The sequence below is a fragment of the Chionomys nivalis genome, chromosome 4, assembly GCF_950005125.1.
Source record: "Chionomys nivalis chromosome 4, mChiNiv1.1, whole genome shotgun sequence".
NCBI lineage: Eukaryota > Metazoa > Chordata > Mammalia > Rodentia > Cricetidae > Chionomys > Chionomys nivalis.
In genome coordinates, this window is record NC_080089.1 from 15,590,398 (window position 1) to 15,610,602 (window position 20,205).

At 46.2% G+C, this 20,205-nt stretch overlaps 1 protein-coding gene across 1 annotated transcript; it reads right to left on the minus strand.

Annotated features, from left to right (window-relative positions):
* Positions 1–3,122: 3,122 nt before the first annotated feature.
* Positions 3,123–20,205, minus strand: Med17 (mediator complex subunit 17). Its single transcript, XM_057768642.1, has 12 exons — positions 19,852–20,205; positions 17,878–18,044; positions 15,772–15,991; positions 14,496–14,632; positions 14,332–14,416; positions 12,458–12,610; positions 11,485–11,615; positions 10,117–10,301; positions 8,028–8,165; positions 6,523–6,640; positions 4,634–4,793; positions 3,123–3,638 (listed from the first exon to the last, which is right to left on the minus strand). The coding sequence occupies exons 1-12, from the start codon at positions 20,093–20,095 to the stop codon at positions 3,427–3,429; spliced, it is 1,950 nt and encodes a 649-aa protein (XP_057624625.1). The 5' UTR covers positions 20,096–20,205; the 3' UTR covers positions 3,123–3,426.

Genomic DNA, 20,205 nt, shown 5'->3' on the forward strand with positions numbered 1-20,205 from the left:
GAGACAGGGTTTGAAGTTTGTAGTTTGAGACTACATCCCTATGTAGCCCTGGATGACCGGGAACTCCATGTGCCTCTGTCTATCAAGCGCTGAGATCAAAGGCTTACAGCACACCATGCAAAAATAAAAATCTTGGGCCAACTTTCTGCTATTATCTCAGATTATAGGCACACAATATCCTACTCCCATTTTTATCATGTGTGGTGCATGTGCACTGTACACGTGTGCATGCATTGTGCACACGGAAACATGAGGTGAATGTCAGGTGTCTCCCTTGATGGCTCTCCAATTTATAGAGTGAGGGCTCCGGGGACCCCAGCTCTGCCACAGGAAACTGAGACTATAGGCAGATCGTTAGAATCATCTAACATTTGTCTAGGTGCTGGGACCCAAGACCATCCTTACTCTAACACAGCAGTACTACCCTGGGGCCACCTCCCGTCTGGCTCCCCACTGGTGATGCCCCTCCCCGCCTGGCTCTCCACTGGTGATGCCCCTCCCTGGTCTGGCTCCCCACTGGTGATGCCTTTGACTGTCCCCTTCTAGGAATTCAGTGTTTAATAAAGTGGAGGTATCCCAGGGGAAGCTTGTCTGAATATTGGGGTGAGAGAGGACACTGCCAAGGTAGGATGCTTTGGTTTTACAGTGTACATATAGGAAGGCTAAATTCCATTGGTGTAAAAGGCCCACCTATGCCTCCAAATGTCTTTTTTCAGGAAACTCATACTTTGCCTGCTTTAGGACTTTTTACCCGACTAAACTTCTTAAGTAATTCTAAAGTCAAGTGCAGTCAGCTCTATGAAGTTTTTCTACAGCCAAGGGCTTAGCCGCCACTAGCAGGGCTGTTTCAGTTTCTGTACAAAGTGGGGCAGGACACTGAGTCCAAACACCTTTAAGGCGAAAAACACCCAAACTTGTCATCTGTCTAGAATCACACTTCAGACTGTAGCAGAATGGTCACAAATTCAAGGTCAACCTTTGCTACAGAATAAGATTATGTCTCAAATCACAAAGCAAATAGAAAAAAAAATCTCACACCAAAAAGCAAGATCTGATGACCTCTTTCTGCAGAGGAAGTCAAAGACAATAGGAATGAGGATGCATGGAGAGCAGGGCAGGCACATCTGGAGTGGGTAGCCCCTTAGGTGGGAAGACAGGCTAGTGAGAAACAAGTGTTCTCGGTTTATGGGACAAAACTCATTTTAAATAAAGTATTAAACCTAAAAACTAAGACCTAAGCTTTCCCCTCAGGGAAAGAAAGATACAAAATAAAGTATGACTAAAATCCCTCTTCATTTAACAAGGGGGCAAACTAAGGGTTTAACAGCCACACAGAGACTAAAAATGAGATTTAATAACAACAAATGGTATTATACTCTTAACGGTAATGACCTGATATTTACAGCTGCATATAAGGTGATGAAAAAAATCTGGTAATGACCAATGATACAAAATACATCGGTAATGACCGAAAAAAATATAAATTTACGGTAAAAAAAATTATAAAATTATAAATAATTGGAGAGCTGGTACTAACCGGCCAAAAGTAAAATTATAAATAATTGGAGAGCTGGTACTAACCGGCTAAAGGTAAAATTCTAAAAAAATCAGAGAGCTGGTACTGACCGGCTAAAAATAAAATTATAAAAAATTGGAGGGCTGGTATTGACCGGCTAAATATAAAATTATAAAAAATTTGAAAAACTGGTACTGACCGGCTAAACACAAAATTATAAATAATTTGGAGAGCTGGTATTGACCGGCTAAATATAAAATTATAAATAATTTGGAGAGCTGGTTTTGACCGGCTAAATATAAAATTACGGTATTAAAAATTTAAAGATCGGTATTGACCGATAATGTAAAAAGATCATGATTGTAAATTGCTACAATTGACAGTTGGCTAAAAGAGAGGTTGTGACTATAAATGTTGAGAGTTGATACATGTGCTAAAAAAGTAAACTCTAAATAATATTCTGTACCAGCAAAAAAAACATCTTCAACTCAGGTGATTCTACTCTCCTTTAAGACAGGAAAATATAGTTATTGGGAACATAATTATTCATAAAGCATTATGATACATCCTGACAAGAGATATGGCTAATATACAAGGCCTAAAAAGTATATTTCTCTCCACTAATCTCTTCCTTTTACAGAGGTCGGCAGTCAATGACGGGTTTAAAGCTTCTTCTCCCCAGATGCCTAAGACAGGAGCTTGCATAATTGATGCCTGTTCCAATGACGAAAAAATTTGGATAAATAAAGAGGACTTTGCCCAAACCAGACGTGGCATGTCTGTCCTGTTGCAGACGCACAGGAGTTGTTAAAATTAATAAGAGAGAGTGGATTGTGGGCCCATATTTCGGTTTGGCACAGTAGCCATTAGCCTGGTCTGAGCTAGGCACATAGCTCTGCAGACAAGCTGTCGCCTCCTTAACAAAAGTCAGGATGTGCTGCTCCTAGTTTCTTTTGTTAGAATGTGGATTACCTGAGGAGAGATGTTGGCTAAAGCTGATGACTCAAGAGTTTCAGAGGTTTGGTGCTTCCTTCCTTTTGTAACTAAGAGGATGTCTTATAGAGATGCTAATTCATGGCCTACCTGACTGCTAGATGCGGACATGACCTAAGCCCAGGCACCTGGTTGCCTTGGAGACAGCCTAAGGTGTTTTCCCCCACTGAATGTAGATATAAGATGTTCTGAGAATAAAGAGTAATTCAGGCCTTTTCCAGGATGACCTTGTAAGCTGTGTCAGTTTTATTCCTCGCGACTCCGTTTCAGCCGGGTTAGGGAATCTATGTTGGACCCACATGGGCTCCGACAATGTCTCCTTCTGCATTCCCTTCTGAGTTCTTAGCGGCTCTTGTTGACCCAGGGGAGTAACAGGCACTTCACTTCCCAAATACCCAAGAGCCCCAGTGCTGGGGCTGCTTCCTGTGGGTGACCTTGGCACCTTTCAGAGAAAGGGCCTGTGTGTTCAGTGAATCTGCACCATAAGATGTTCTTAGGTGGTTTTAAAGAAACACTAAGGAGTGGTTGATTTGAGACACAGATTATATGGGCTGTAAGAAATTCACAAAGCACTTGGAGATTTTAAACACAAAGCTCATGTTAACATCAAAGATAGGATTTTTTATTTTATTTTAAAAAGCAAATTCAAGCCCTTAAGTTAGTAATGCTTTCACGTTAGCTTTATAAAAAATGTATTATTTTACATCTCCCCATACTGCATACTACCACAGTACAGAAACTTTTCTCTTCCAAAGCACTTGTCACTTATAAAGTGAGAGGATGCCAGCTGCTAACTTTCACACTGGGCTCCTGTGAAGGGTGGGAGCGCCAGTACTTATATGGAAGATGTCTCTCTCTCTTGTGCTTGTAGCTGCAAACATCCAAGTCAATGCTTCTAGAACTTGTTCTGGAGAAAATCACAACAGACAGGGGCTCAGTGCAGACATAAGCAGCTCCATTTTATAAACGAAATTACGGCCCTCCATCTTGTTCCACTGAACCTCCTTGAATGGTCCACGCAGATGACTCCACTTGTTGTCTTGTAAAACGTCACTCTTCGGAAGGTCTTTGCATTGGTTCCGGGGAAACTGAACCATAATCTTGCTGCCACTCTCAGGTCCATTACGAACTGTTGATGAAAGCAATGATCAGCACACACTGAAACTTATGAAGTGATGGGAAACCTGCGCTTCGTTCTGTGAGCGCAGACGCCTACCCAACAGCTTAGACACTCCCATTAACAAGGGTTTCAGGAGCTGGTCACGGTGGTGCACACCCCTAGCCCCAGCACCTAGAAGGTACAGTCTGCAGGATCACGAGTTCAAGGCTAGTTTTGGCTACATAGTAAGTTCAAGGGCAGTGCTTCATTTCCAAAATGCTAAATTTATTTTTTAATTTATGCACATATATGTATGTATGAATGCATGTGTGTATGTACATGTGGAAGTCAGAAGACAACTTCCAGTTTGTTCCCTCTAACTACCATGTGGATCTTGGGACCAAACTCAGGTCATCAGGCTTGGTGGCGAGTGCCTTACCTGCTACATCTTGTCAGACCTCCAAATGCTAAATTTTTGCACACACTCATACACATACTCTAAGATGATTTAAGTATCTTTGAATTATTTGTCCTATAAAAATTAGACAAGATGTGTCAGGTGTTGTGACCTATGCCTGTAATCCAAGCCCTCAAAGGCCTAGACAGGAGGACCAAGGCTGGCCTAGGCTACAAAGCAAATTCAATATCAAGCTGAGCTATACAGAGTTTGAAGCCAGCCTAAACTCCACACAAGACCTGGTCTCCCAGAAAAAGAAAGGAAGAACTCTTGGTTTCAATGAAGTTTGAACTGATGCAGGTGAGATTTAAAACATGGCCCTGTGAACTTACCAGTAGCCTCAGTTTAAGAACAGAAGCTTGCTTAGTAAGTTCTCGCACACTTTCCTCCCTCCCTTATATATATACACACACACACACACACACTCACTCACTCCTGACTTGAGTAACAAATAATATCAGCAAACAGCAGAGTAAACACATTAGCTCATCACAGTCAGATAGCTCATGTTTAGTTATTAAAACGGAATGTTACAGAGTTACCTCCTATACGGAGCAACGGAAAGTACCTGAAATAGCATAGTCACCACTTGGGGAGGCCACTGTGATGGCGGAGGCATTGCCGATGCTCTCTATGGGCCCGAGTCCCACGTGGTTACTGAAGCTGAGGACCTGCCAGCCCATGACCTTGGCAAGCTGCTGAACCGCGTGCACCTGGTGCTGTGACATCTGTGAACGAGAAGGTGTGACTCAAGCTCGGGCACACTCTGGTGATATGGTGTAATCAATCCTAAGTTTGTTGGGGCTCTTAACCCCTGGCCCAAATCTGGGGAATCTCCTGCGTGACATGACTGCTAGAGGGGCCAGGAGAAGGGGCCCCACCTTCCACTGCACTGTCTCTCTGTGTCCACTGGCCTAGAGTGCAGACTCCATTAGCTTTCTGTGTTCTCTGGCTTCAGGTAATGGCAGCCATTTAAGCAGGGGTTACTAAATGCAGCCAACAGAATGGTAAGGAGCAGAGTGGGTCAGGTCTTGTCTTCCTGGTACTGTCCCTGTGAGGCTGGCTATATCAGTTGAATATCATGATAAAAAGCTGCTCATTTGGTCAAGAGGGTTGTTCTACGTCACAGCCCCCAGGGCCAGAAGACTACTGACCTCAGGTGACCACTGCATGCGGCTCACATGGTCAGCTGACCTTCTGTAAACAACATCCCACCTGTTCTTCCTTCCCACCCTGGTGGGATGCGCTCTGCCAGCAGCAGTAAAGGCGGCAGCAGCAGCACAGCAGCACCACCACTACCTGCCTTCCCTGGTCCCTGTCCACTCGCAGACCTTGGTCTCTACACATGCGATTCACTGAGACACTCAACACATCTGTGTGGACTTCAGTTAACCAAACCCACTTCAACGTAACCAGCTAGGGTTAGGTTAGCCATGTCCCTCACAGGTGCACCTGACTACTTGGTATCTTGATTATCTTGTACCCCAGCATCACAAGCTCCTGCTCTTCTTGCACCCCAGCGTCACAAAACAAGTCCACAGGGCAGGGACTAGAACCCAGTACTTTCTGCACTGCTCTTCCACATGAGACCCCTCCCAAAAACAGAGACTAAACCACCACAGTTGTTATTATGGATAATGGCTGCTGTAGTTTGTATCTGTCTTCCTCCCCTTGGTTTCCTTGGGCTAACGCTTCCCCACTCCTGGAAAGGATCCATTTCCCAACAGTCGTGAGAGATTGCTGGCTACAGAGCTGAAGCTTCAGTGTATCACAAAGGGAGTGCAAATAAAACCAGGACGAGATGAACCCAAGTGCATACTGGAAATAAACTATAGGGCAGAGACAACCGTTTCTCCTTCTGCAACCATTGTAGCTACTCTATGCTCAGCTTATTCGTCAAGCAGTTAATGCAACAAGGGAATTTAGGCTGCAAGTGTGGTCAGGCATGTGCTGCACACCTGCCATCCGAGCAACCAGGAGGCAGAGGCAGGGGGACCGCTGGGCTGAGCCACACTGAGATCCTATCTCAAAGAAATAAAACAACAAAAACTCTAACCAAACACACAGTTGATGGAGGAAGGTCACTGGCTAATAAAGAAACTGCCTTGGCCCATTTGATTGGCCAGCCTTTAGGTGGGTGTAATAAACAGAACAGAATGCTGGGAGGAAGAGGAAGTGAGCTCAGATGCAGGGCAGCTCCTCTCAGAGCCAGACGCGATGAAGCAAACTGCCAGGTCAGACATGCTGAATCTTTCCTGGTAAGACTGCTGCTACACAGATTATTAGAGATGGGTTGATCGGGATATGAGAATTAGCCAGTAAGGGCTAGAGCTAATGGGCCAAGCAGTGTTTAAAAGAATACAGTTTGTGTATTGTTATTTTGGGACATAAGGTGGCCAGGAGTTGGGTGGCAGGAACGCAGCCCGCAGCTTCTTCAACACACAGTGTGCAATATACCTGGGACAGAAGGAAATCCTGCAGTTCCTGCTCCTGGTGAGACAACGTGATCACCCGCCCGTCTCTGTGCACCACGCGTACCTGCTCAACACCGATGTTCAATTGCAGCTGGATGGACCTGCACACACACACACTCTAGTTTGTACAGCCCCAAGGACCTTGACATCATGTTGACAGCATGGACAAAGACAGCAGCAGTTCTGACAACCTAAACTAATTTTTATGGTACAGAGAGGAGGGTGGCTTCTTAGCCTCCACTGAATGAGATCCAAGGCAGCCTTCCTCAGGCTATACCGGGCACTAGCTCCATAGCAGGCTAGCTGGAGGACATCCCCAAGTGGCAGGATACGTGGGGCTGGCTCTGACTTAAGAAGCGGCTAAGGGTTCTTGCAGCTAAGAGGACCTGAGTTCAATCCCAGCTACCCACATGGTGGCAGGAGAAAACCAGTTCCTAGTGACTGTCCTCTACCTTCATGCATGTACCTCCACATCCGGCTTTATCATAAAGTATTGGGGATCAAACTGAGAATACACTTCTTTTTGTTGCAATGCTAGGAATGGAAACCAGGGTCTTGTACACGCTAAGCATCCTAAGCAATACACCTTACCCAAGCACTGCCTAAGAATGCCAGGACAAGGACCGTGCCGCTCTTTCGCAGACACACATGGTCAACTTGGTTGAGAGGCACAATCATCAACTAATGGATCAGAACCAAGGGCAACGCCAAGTCAGAAGAGAACTACAAACACAGATTGCCCCAAGCAGACAATGCTGAGAGCCAGCTCGGATGGCCAAACTCACGCCTGACACCTGGACCTGCATAGCCTGTAGCCAAGAACTGATGCAGGCTTACAGAGTGTCTCAGCAAGTGACGCATTTTCCACTTTAAAACCTAGGCATGTTTGACACGTAGCCCAAAGGTTGCATGTGGCTAAGGATAGCTATGAATATGGCCCAACACAAAATTGTAAACGAGATTTTATGTGGTTTTAAGAAGATTTGTGGGGCTGGAGAGATGGCTCAGAGGTTAAGAGCATTGCCTGCTCTTCCAAAGGTCCTGAGTTCAATTCCCAGCAACCACATGGTGGCTCATAACCATCTGTAATGGGGTCTGGTGCTCTCTTCTGGCCAGCAGGCATATACACAGACAGAATATTGTATACATAATAAATAAATATTTAAAAAAAAAAAAAAAAAAGAAGATTTGTGTGTATATGTAATGCATGTGTAAGCACCCTGGAGGTCAGAGGAGAATCTAAGACTCCCTGGAGCTAGAGGTCCGGGCAGTTGTGAGCCACCTCATGTGGGGCTAGGAACGGAGCTCAGGTCCCCTGGAAGAGCACTTTAAGCCAGAGCCATCGCTCCAGCCCTTACCTCTTGCTTCTGCAAACACTTTATCGTGACATAATTATGGGAACCGTACGACAACCTGGCACTGCAGAGTCCTTGGGAAAGGCTCGGCAGTGCCTGGCATCCACCTGCGGGACTTCCTGGCGACACTCACTTGCATATTTGCTCATAACCTTGAGACGTGATCAAAACCTTCACACTAGACTCATAAACGTCACTGATGTTTGACCAGTGGGCCTGGATCTGGGGGTCTTCAATGCGACTTGCCAAGCTGTCAATGGTTGCAGCAGTTCTTCAAAAGGAAAATTAAAAAATTAAAAATCACCATATAAATGAAAGCATCAATTTTATAAAACCTAAAAAGTTTCACAGCATGCCTGCTTTTTCATCAGATCCCCACTGGAAAGGTGAGTGATTCTGGAAGCCCTTGTATACACACTGCTGTGCTGTTCTCAGTTTGCACCACGAGACACACTCACACCACCTCTTGTTATCCTGCTGGGCTTGCTCCTTACGACTCCACTCATCCTGTCCTGCTCGTGAAAGCTTACTGCCCCAGGACAAGACACTTCCCAGGTACTAATCTGTCACGCACCATTCACAAATGGTAGTGCCTGATCTCTGGCAACGAGTGACTGGGATACACCCAGACCTGTTATTATTAAAATCATAATCAGATTTTAACCAGAGCCTTGAGCCCAATCCAAACATCACCCATGAAGAAAGTCAGCAATGCCTGCTACACTTAAGTATCTAAACTGTGCATGTGGTCAAGAACATTATCATCTATTCTCCCTAACAGTGTGTTTGGCAGGCACTGGCTTTTGTTTTCTGTTTTATCTTGCTTTGAAGCAGTCTGTCCCTCTACAGTCCCAGCTTGGCTGGAACTCATCAATCTTTTGCCTCAGCCTCCTGAGTGCCGAGATTACAGTTGTGTGCCTTGTCTGGCTTTAGGTAAGCTCCATTGCCTAAGAAAGCCTCCTTCCTTCCTTTCTGAATGAGGAGGGGTGGGTTAAGGTATGGTCTCTTGTAGCCAGGGCTGCCCTTGAAATCCTAACCCTCCTGCCTTTAGCTCTAAGTGGTAGGCTGGCAGGACTAACTTACTACATGCAGCTTTGGAAATAGGTTAAGCATTTGCCCTGGGTCATACATAAATAATTGAGGGAAAGCAAGGGGTTTAACTCCAGGGCCCAAACCCAGGAACAAAATTCTGAAACAGCAATCCTTATCTTACACACAGTGCTTAAATCAAAGCATAAAGTATGTGCACCCACCAAGCCACTAAAGGCCCTTAGTTCTCATTGTCTGACCCTAGTACTTTATCAGAAACGGAAAGGCGCTGAGGGAAAACAGAACACAGGAGACCAGCCCAAGAGGTATGTGCACACACACAACATTTGCTCTTAGCTTCCTTTCCTCTCCTGAACAATGCTACAAAATGCCTGCAGCGGACAGGTATACGAGGATGTTCTGCTCAGCAAATATCAACCAACTAGATGCAGCTCAGTGGCAGAGGCTTGCTTACCAAGTACTAGCTGACCCTGACTGACACACACACACACACACACACACACACCAGCAAGTAACTGGGGAATAAATCATGGAATACGTGTCTAATGTTATGTTATATAACTGCTAAAATATCTTAATGAAAGAAAAATGTATAAGACTAAGGATTAAAATGACTCTAAATTTTTTTTGTTTGTTTTTAAGAAAGAGAGGAGAGAGAAAGCTAGTGCACATGCCTACAGGAGAGGAGGAAGGAGGAAAGCAAGTCTGAGTCCAGCCTAAGGCGTAGGCCTTAGGTGTAAGCCCCTGCCTTACGGGGCTCTGAGGTGGTCTAGTGGGAGAGTACTGTCCAGCACACTCGGGGCTGGTCTCCAGCACTGCAAAACAACAACAAGATTGGCTGGGCATGGTGGTATACACCTTTAATCCCAGAATTCAGGAGACAGAAGTAGGCAGAGCTCTGTGAGTTCAAGGCGAGCCTGGTCTACACAGCAAGTTCTAGTAGTCAGGGCTACATTGACCAAGATTCTGTCTCAAAAGATAAATAAATAAATAAACAAATAAATAAGGAAGGAAGGAAGGTGGGGGGAGGGAGGAAGGTCACCATGATCTTACTCTCAGCCGCTTTCTCCCTGGGGAAACAAACCTTACGTACACTCAAAGTTAACACACATTAAAGGGAACAGGAAAATGACCCAATGGTACAGAAAACCAGTAACTTTCTTCATTCTTACCTGCTCCTTAGAAAAATATGCTTGGCTTGTTTAATAATTTTTTCCAGGAGTCCTTCTGTAGACTGTATTGAATTAATTTCATTTTTATCAAAAGCCTGAGGACCCGAAAGTCTCATTCTCTTGTGGCCAAAAGGAGCACTCGCTGGGTGAGGCATCACCACGGAACTCAAGGTCTGTTTATGAAACTGACACAAAAAAAGTCATTAAGAACCAGCACCTGGGTCATAAGCAGGCAAAAAATGTTTAACCAAAGCTTGGCTCAAGTTTTTAGAAATAGAGTCGGATAGTGGTGGCTCTCACCTTTAATCCCAGTACTCGGGAGGCAGAGGCAGGCAGATCTCTGTGAGTTCGAGGCCAGCCTGGTCTACAAGAGCAAGTTCTAGAACAGACTCCAAAGCAACAGAGAAACCCTGTCTCAAACCCCCCCCCCCAAAAAAAAGCCTTTTTGAAAATAATCAAAGTAATCTTGCTAGACATAGTAGCAATGCTTTTAATTTCAGTACTCAGGGGCAGATGCCAGCCTAGGTTGATACAGTTAGCCAGGACTAGATCATCATCATCTTCTTGGTACAGAGGTAAAGCACTGAGTGGCCACGGGCAGGACGCACGTCTGTAAAGAGGAGGGCTCCTCTGAGCTGCTATTTTTACCTTCAAAGTTTTAAATTAAAAAGCATTCTTCACTAAGTCTCATCTCATGACAGATAGTTAATCAACTGTCCTAGACTGTCTGGCAGACCCCAGAAACATGTAATATTAGGATTAAAGTGACAGCATCACCCATGTTAAGCAAGTGTTCAACCCTGAGTGAAATCCTCAGTCTGAAAAATCTTTTATTTTTTTATTAATTATTATTATTATTATTTGAGACAGGGTTTCTCTGTGTTGCTTTGAAACCTGTCCTGGAACTTGCTCTTGTAGACCAGGTAACCTCAAACTCGCAGAAAGTCGCCTGCGTCTGCCTCCCAAATGCTGGGATTAAAGGTGTGCGCCACCACCGCCCAGCTTTGAAAAACCCTTTTAAAAACACAGACTTGTATACCATTATGACTAACTGAACCCTACCCTGGGATTTGGGGGTGGGGAAAGGTTGGAATATATTCGTCTATAAAGATTCTCAAAACAGGACATTACTGTACAGCTCAGGCCCCCAGACAAGAGCCACCCTTTCTCTGTCCAGTGGCACAAGCTTCCCATGGTAACTGCAGAACTTGCTGCATATCCCTAGTTCTACAAGACATCCTGGGAGCAAGGATCATGCACCGATTATCTCCGGATCCCCTGGCACATAGCACGTTCTCTCAAACCACTGCCGCACGTCACTGACTCCGTGGGGGAGGCTTGTGCACCGCAGAGCCACACTTGAGTTACCTCTCTGATCAGCAGGTGCAAGTTGTGCTCCAGGACATAGAGGTGATCCTCTGGACCCGGCTTCTCTGAGGCACACTTCTGGGACTTCTTATCATTTGAGGAATGGCACAGGGAAATGGACAACTGCAAGCCTGTGTACAGAGAGGCAGGACAGATGCAGACAAGCCAAGAACTGGAGACCAATTTCACAAAGGACAATCCTGTAAACTTGCGTCCTAAGTTCCTCTACTCCAATGACCTCCCTTACTTAACATGATAAACCCCACAGACTTAGACAACTGTAGTTCCACAGACTGTAGCGTGGTACTGCTCCTGAGCTGAAGACTGGGAAAATGCAGTTCTTGTTTTTATAAGCACAGAACCTTTAAAACGAGCTTTACTACTTCTATTTCAACATGAAGTTAGTACCTGGTTTCATCAGGCTCTCTTCCCTGCTCCCAAAAGCAATAGGGAAAACTGTTCATGTCTAACCCGAAACCAGTGGTTCCCAACCTTCCTAAGGCTCTGACTCTTTACTACAGTTCCCCATGCTGTGGCGACCCCAACCACACAATTATTTTGTTGCTAGGTCATAACTGTAATTTTGCTACTGTTATAAATTATAACAAAATTACTTGATATGTAACCCCAAAGGGGTCATGAGAGTCACTGCCTAAACCAAGAGTATAGCTAATGGCAACTGATTTTTAGGTTAAGCCTGGTTGCTTCTGAACAGAAAACTCTTTTCTACAAATTATGAAGATTCAAAGTGGTACCTCATTTAGAAAAGGCAGTATCCTTCAAAGGAAATGCCATCTGACAGCAGCTACTGCTGTATGAAGCCACAACACCACATGGTTTTAACACCCGTGAAAGCCAAGGTGCCACCCCCAGGACAGAGAACAGAGGCCCACAGCTTTGCTGGCCGCCATGATGCCCAGCACACCCGCACCACAAGGTCCTGTTTGCAGGCCTCAGTAGGCTGCCTGCTTACTTGGGAAGGGCTGAGAGATGATCTGGTTTTTCACCACAATGTGAGGGATCTGAGACTTAATCTGAACGGCTTCCCGAGAAAGCTGTGCAAAAATTTCTTTACAAAGAAGAACATTTTGTGCTGCTTCTAACTTCGTCTGCCAATGTGGAGAACCTGAAAGAGAGGCATGTATAATCTCAATGTCCAGCCAGATTATGTACACAGTGGCACAAATGATAACCTGACTTCATGATCAAAGGCTCAGAATACTGGTAGTCCTGGTAGTCTTTTCTCGAACATAAAATTGGATTAAAATTTTCTGACAATCTGACAGATGTAAACAGACTTCTCATTTTCACCACTGTCTGTCTTATTCCTTCCTTTCCGGCTCTAACTCTTCTTCCAAAGTCCCCATCTTTGTGTGTGTGCGTGAGAGAGAGAGAGAGAGAGAGAGAGAGAGAGAGAGAGAGAGAGAGAGAGAGAGAGAGAGAGAGAGAGAGAGAGTTTGTGACTTTTGTGAGCATGTGATGAGATTATTTACAGGAATGAGATTGAGATTACTGAGCATGACATTATTTACAGGAACACAGTCAACTAATCAATGGCTGTTATACAGGGCAAGAGGTTCCTGCGTACACAGATAAGCACTGGAGAAGTCAGAAAAAGCAGACACACAGGCTTATCTCTTCAAAGGAAGGATGTTTACCCATCTTCCTGCAGAATACTGTGATCCTTTGCTGTCTGCAGAGCCTCACCCACATCCCCCAGAATTTATGTTTTGTTTATCCCAGACCCTTTCCCTATCTTAAGCGTTGCTTCTGAGTCTATTAATCCTACCCTTATGAGAATGTCACTTGTACTTTAGATCAGTCTAAGTGACTTCAACATTATCTTAGGACCAGGCCAAATCCTGACTCCATGGGCCTTATATTCACCCCATCTGTTCTCCCTAGACCCTAAGCCTTGAGCACTGTTTCCAGTCAACAGCACCCGTCTTTACGGAAGAAGCCAGACGTACTCTATAAAGAGCTTCGGTGTCAATTTACGTCTCAGGCTTTGCTGTACTCACAGCACCAAGTTAACTGTTATCAGAAACCTTCTCAAAACTGTGCTGTGCTTAAATATGGCTAAAATAAATGACCCGGTGTCAGATTCCAGAAGTCTGAACCAAATTTACTTCACCTGGGTAGTTTTGCTGCTGTCTATAAAGCCTGCAGCTCCCCCCACTGCCCCGTATACCACTGAGGAATGAGGAAAACGATCATGAGATAGATGCCTACAGTCCCTCAGTAACGGTATGGGGCTTCACAAGCCCCTCGACCATCCTTGGTGAAATGGTGAGGGCCGAGTCTTGTACAAGTCTGCAGCAGGTACCCACGGGCACAGAGAGCACGTGTGAGAGGCTGTGTCCCACCCCGACGACGCTGCTTCACAGCACCCTCCCCACATCTGGCTCCTACATCTTTGTCTCCACTTTCCTGACAGTCCCTGAGCCTTGATGGGAGAGAAGATCTTACTTCTGTCACACAGAGACTACTAGGGCAGTTCAGCCTACAAAGACACAGCAACTCACTAGAGGTCTGTTTGTAAGGTATAACAGGTACACTTCTAGAAGCAAGCATGGCACTCATGCCTGCAGCCGGCGCAGAGGCGGAGATGATCTTAAAAAGCCAAAACCGATGGCAGTTCTTTAAGAAACACGTATCCGTGCTCTGGGTGTCTTTCTGAGAACCCCTCCTTCTCTCAGCCCTCAGTGCTAAAACATCTTTCATGACGCCAACTCTGCCTTTAAACCGTCCTTCCTACTGTTTTCATACCAAACGTCTCTTTCCCTCTCGCTCTCTTTGGCGTACTGACTATGTAAGTACAGAAGGAAGTTAGAGGCCATGACATACCTGGTTTGGACTTGGGCAATGGTCTCTTGAACAGGTTTACTGTGCCAAGATCACCAATGTCTGGAGCCTGTTTTTGAATAGAAACCTAAACAACATGAAAAACATTAGCAAAGTTGCTTCAGGGCAATTGGCAAGAAATGACTGGGAAAAACCTCCATCGGTACCTTGATGTACGCAGACCCCTCCAAATCACTAGGAATCTGGACGTCCAGGGGACAGTAATCTTCTGGGATCTTTTTATCCAAATCAATGTCTGTGTTCTTAATCACTTCAAAGGTGCCGTGATGGGGAAAGAGAGACCCTAATTGGGTATTAAAGATTAAAATAATTAACACAGCACATTAACTTAACACAAAATGTCAAACATAACACATCACTAAAGCATGAATTCCTTCCACTGGACATGTGCATGTGAACAGAAAGGGGGCCATAGTGAGCCAAACCAAAAAAGGAATAGGAGAGGTGGAGGCAGTTTCAGGTCAGGCCAGCCTGGCGCACATAGTGAAGTCTGGGCCAGTCAGAGCTATACAATGAGTCTGTGTGTCAGGTAAAAGCAAAGCAACAACAAACGATGCTAGGCAAGCACGGGGCGCCATCCTGCCCCTGTCCCAAAGGCAGCGCTGTCATCTGACCTGCCCAGGCCGCACACTGTGTTCTAAGAACATGCCCCTCTGAGCTCAATCCTTAGATCAGCAGCGCCTACAGCACTATTCCAGCCAGTGCCTCTACTGCTGACACCTCTGTCTGTGCAGGTCAGAAGTCTAAGTGATCGCTGCATCATGAGTGCATGTCTACAAGGGAGAGCATTCAGGATCTTCTTGCAGTGAAAGAATGCAACTATATTCTTCCATAACCTCAAAGGACCACCCCAAGGAGAAATTAAATATTTGTCCATAACTGCTTTAGGAGAAAGAACTTACAATGTCTAAAACCAGAAAGCACCGACTCATCTTGTAGCGGAACTCATTTCAGTGCGGGGCACTGACCCCTGACTCACTGTGTGTTGATAACAGCTGTGCCCGACTCTGGCACAGGGGCCTCGTACATTTCCACCACTGTTCTCAGGCAGCCCAGCAGGGACGCTTGGCCATCTCCAGTGAGCTCTGAACTCTCTCTTAAATATATCTAAAAGGTTTATCAAACTGATGGTAGGTTGTTTATTATAGGACTGTAAGAATGGTCTGTGTGGGGTTTTTAAGATAGGGTCTCATGCAGGCAAAGCTAGCCTTGAACTCCTGACCCTCCCACCTCAGCCTTCAAGTGTTGGGACTCCAGGTGTTCCACAGCAGGTCCTGGCAAGCTTCAGGTTACAGGTAAAGAAATTAAATAGCACTGTACCACATGGAGCTCAGCAATGATCACGACAGGAGACTGGGAGACATCACAGTTCACCAAACCCTCTGCTCACACAAAACAGTTTCTACGGTCAAATGTCTGTACCTGCGCTTCTGTAGCTCAGGTCGCCCAGGATCTTGTCTCCAACTTTCCTCAGTTTCCAGTGCTGCCGTAGCCTCAAGAGCTCAGAGTTGAAGTCTCGCTGGAGCTTGTTTTCCTGGTTCTCGGTCACGGACTTGGTCAGTCTTTCCGCCCCCTTGAGAAGGATTTGAGCTGCTCCGGCCAGGGACTTCTTCTTAGAGATCAGCTGCAGGGTCTGCGGACTCTGCCAAAACAACCCGACGTGCTTTCTACCCAAAGCTGGAGTGCACTAGTTCAGACAACGTAAAACTGCCTGTCCTCTCAACCAGGAAATGTGCAACTAAAGCAAACAAACACAGCGAGGAAGAAGGACGACAGTCAGCACGGGGGCCCACCGTGCAAGCCCCAACACCCACTAAACCCCATCACAGCCACACACACCTGCCCCCAGGAAGCCCCAGGGAGGAGGACAATTCTGCAGGCATGCGGCCAGTCCATCTATCCAACCCGTGAACTTTACCTTCAGAAAGAGAAGCTGACTCAAAACTATGATTCGGAGAGCAAGTGAGGAAGACGCCCAAAGTAACGTCCTCTAACCCTTCCACACGTGTGCACACACAGATACAAACACACAGAGCCTGTCCTCTAACCCTTCCACACGTGTACACACACACACACACACACACACACAGCCTTCCTCTAATCCTTCCACACGTGTGCACACAGATACACACACACAGATCCTGTCCTCTAACCCTTCCACACGTGTGCACACACACAGATTCACACACAGAGCCTGTCTTCTAACCCTTCCACACGTGTGCACACACACACATACACACACAGAAGAAAGCAGGTGGGTGGGGAAGTGACATATACCAAACCTTTGAGAAAAACTTTTCCCTTGCAAAACCTTTTTCAAGACAGAAGTAACCTGCTTCTTGACAAACTTACAAAATGACCTAAGTCAAACCACCACCTAAGTGGTGAAATGCTAGAAATGCTGGAAATTAGCACTTAGCAATACACAGCCGGGGCAAACCTAGGCCAGGGCGCTGTGCTTCTTCACCACCCTAGCTCTTGCCCAGTTCATAACTTTCTGTGGCACATTAAATCCCAAACCCTCTGCCGGGCGGTGGTGGCACACGCCTTTAATCCCAGCACTTGGGAGGCAGAGGCAGGCGGATCTCTGTGAGTTTGAGACCAGCCTGGTCTACAAGAGCTAGTTCCAGGACAGGCTCCAAAGCCACAGAGAAACCCTGTCTCGAAAAACCAAAAAAAAAAAAAAAAAAAAATCCCAAACCCTCGCCTAGATATAGCCTATGCATAGAAACCACCACCTATATGGCACAAATCAACGCCAGCTTACACTAGTCAGCATATGACCAAGCAGGCGCCTCCCTCCCGTGAACACACTTTAAACTCACCACAGCCCACTAACGTGCTTGTGGAATTGTGACTAGTGTCAGGCCCACAGCACACGCCAACTACACCCACTGACCTCAGACTGTGTTTGCCACAATGACCAGCTGTGTGCTTTATGGAAGAGCTACACTTCCAAATGGCAAGTCTAGTAGGTGCAAGTCTTCTGACCGTAGGAGCACATCAGAAAACAAAGCGAAAAACGCGGACATTTCATAAAAAGGCCAGTCTTCTACGACCATAATGCTCTGAATAGTCCCAACCTCAACTGACCTCAGCAGTCCGCTAAGCTGGGTCAGGCTGGCCGAGTATTTGGATGGGAGAAGCCACATCATTCTGTTCCTTTTTCAAGGAGCCTGATTCAAAGATGCTCTCATCCGGGAAGTGCTGGTTCGGTCCTTACATTTTCACCTGGACTTAGTTTTTCTCTTTCTTACCATCACTTTATTACGTGAGCATGTAAGTGTGAGCTTATGGAGAGGTCAGAGGGTGTCAAATCTCCTGCCGCTGGAGGCGGCTGTGAGCTGCCCGATATGGGTGCTAAGCACTGAACTCCGGCCATCTGCAACAATATGCGCTCTTCATCCCTCATTCAGCTCTCTAACTCACGCATCTAAGTTTTCAAGACAAGAAAAGGGAGACAATGCACACAACCAGCCGCTGGTGCTGAACCCGAAGAGAGGCTGTCTGGCCGGAGGCCACACGTACCTGTTTGGGAGGAAGCGCATCCTGAGAGACGGGGTCCAGCGTCATGAACTTTTTGTCCCTGACAATACTGAGAACATCATAGAGAACACACATCTCCGTGAGGGCACTTCGCAAATTGTTCCTCACTGAGTCCCAAGGCCACAGAGAAGGTTGGAATTTCACCAGCCCTGAAAAACAAAAAGGAAAAACAGAAACACATGTGTACTGGTTACACAGAATAAAAGAAAGAAGCTCGGTGGTGGCGCACGCCTTTAATCCCAGCACTTGGGAGGCAGAGGCAGGCGGATCTCTGTGAGTTCGAGACCAGCCTGGTCTACAAGAGCTAGTTCCAGGATAGGCTCCAAAACCACAGAGAAACCCTGTCTCGAAAAAGAAAAAGAAAAAAAAAAAAGAAAAGAAAGAAAGAAAGAAGCTCATTTAGAGGTTTAATAATAGGAAAAGGGGCGCTGGAGAGATGGCTCAGCAATTAAGAGCACTGGCTGCTCTTCTAGAGGACCCAGGTTCAATTCCCAGCACCCGCATGGCAGCTCACAACTGTCTGTAACTCCAGTTCCAGAAGCTCTGACACCTTCACATCAATGCACATAAAATGAATATAATTATTTTAAAAAAGTATGAAAAGCAGAAGCGAAGTTTTCTTCCCAAGTGCATGTTTCATCTCCTTTTCACCACCCTGTCTTGAGCTGTTAGCATTAAACACAGCACTCCTTCTAGGGAAAAATAAACGCAGTCTAACTTCCACAGGCCAGATCTGTCCTTAGAGCTTACGTAGGCACTCAAATCTTTTTAAACCTAGGGCTTCACTCATGACAGACAAACACTGAACTATATATCCCCAGCACTTTTAAAATAACCTGCTTCCTTCCAGCATTAGAGCTTCAATAACGGTAGTGGGTTTCTAAACAGCAAAAACCAGGCAAAGCCCCAAATGGTTTACAACACCAGCACTCCTACTGGCTGCAAGAGCATATTTTCCTTTCAATCAATTTTTAATACATGCTTGTTTTACAGAATTCAAGGTAAAAGCATCAGGGAGTGAAAGTCAAAGTTTCCCTTTATTCCCAGGCCTGACTCTCCTCCCTTCTGAGACATATCACTCTTAACTGCTGGGGTAAAACCCTTGCAAAGGTTTTCCCGCTAACTCACAGTACACACACTCCTATTCTCCTGTCACTTCCCTTTCCACCATTGTTGTGTCCTAAAGATACCTCGTACCAGCACAGCAGATCCACTTAGTCCTTCACACAACATAGGACAGTGCTTCTCAACCTTCCTAACGCTCTGACCTTTAATACAAATCCTCATGTGCTGACCCCAACCATAAGATACAAAGAAGATACAAAACTGTTGAGCTGATCTACTTTTTCAATACAGAATAACAATTTTTAATTTTCTACCAAGTATACGAAAAACGTTTACATCTTTATTTACTTATTGGGACGGTGTCTCACTATTATTTAACTCAGGCTGTTGTGACCATTTAGAAACCTGCCTGCCTAGCCGAGTTCTAGAAATACAAGCCTGTGCTATCACACTTGACACGAACATCCCCACGGATACCGATCTTGTCGCATCATTCAATCAATAACTGTGGGTGGTTTTTTTTTTTTTTTTTCCTTAGTCCTCTGATAATAAGGAGAGTCTAAAATCCAGTCTGGCTGCTTCTCCAAATCGGTTTTGCTTCCTTGTAATTCATTCACCTGAAAGCTTCCGAGAATCACCCGTCTCCACCTAAAATCTCCCTAAAGCTTTCAGCTGTTCTAATAAAAAAGCCGAATGCTTCTCCTGGCCTGCTAGGCTGGTACAGGACCCGAGTGGTCGGCCTTCCACTGCAGTCAACACACGTCTTTACAGCGACGGCTGCTACTCGCATCCACAAGCAGAGGAGCAAAGTGACACGCACTTTATTAAAGATGCGCTTTACCCCTCCGGGAGATCCTCGGGGCAGAGAGAGAAACGCGGGCAGAGCCTCACCTTCCTCGTCGTCCTGCTCGGCCCCGGCGCCCGCCCAGTCCTGCGCGTCGCCGTCGGGCCCCGCCGCCTCCTCCTCCTCGGAGCCCGAGCCCTGGCTGAAGTCGATGCGCTGCGCCAGGCGCGCCAGGTTCTGCGACATGGACAGCGGCTGCAGGTAGGTCTCGGTGCCATCGAGGCCCACCTCCTGCACCTGCTTCTCGCAGGCCGACTCGATGCTGATGCGCACGGCTCGCACGCCCGACATGCTGGCAGCGGCTGCGGGCCCCACGGCGGAGCCCAGACCCCACGCTCCGCGAAAGCCGGTCGCTGCCGCCCGGACCGAAACCAGCCGCTCACCAGCGCCCACAATGCTCC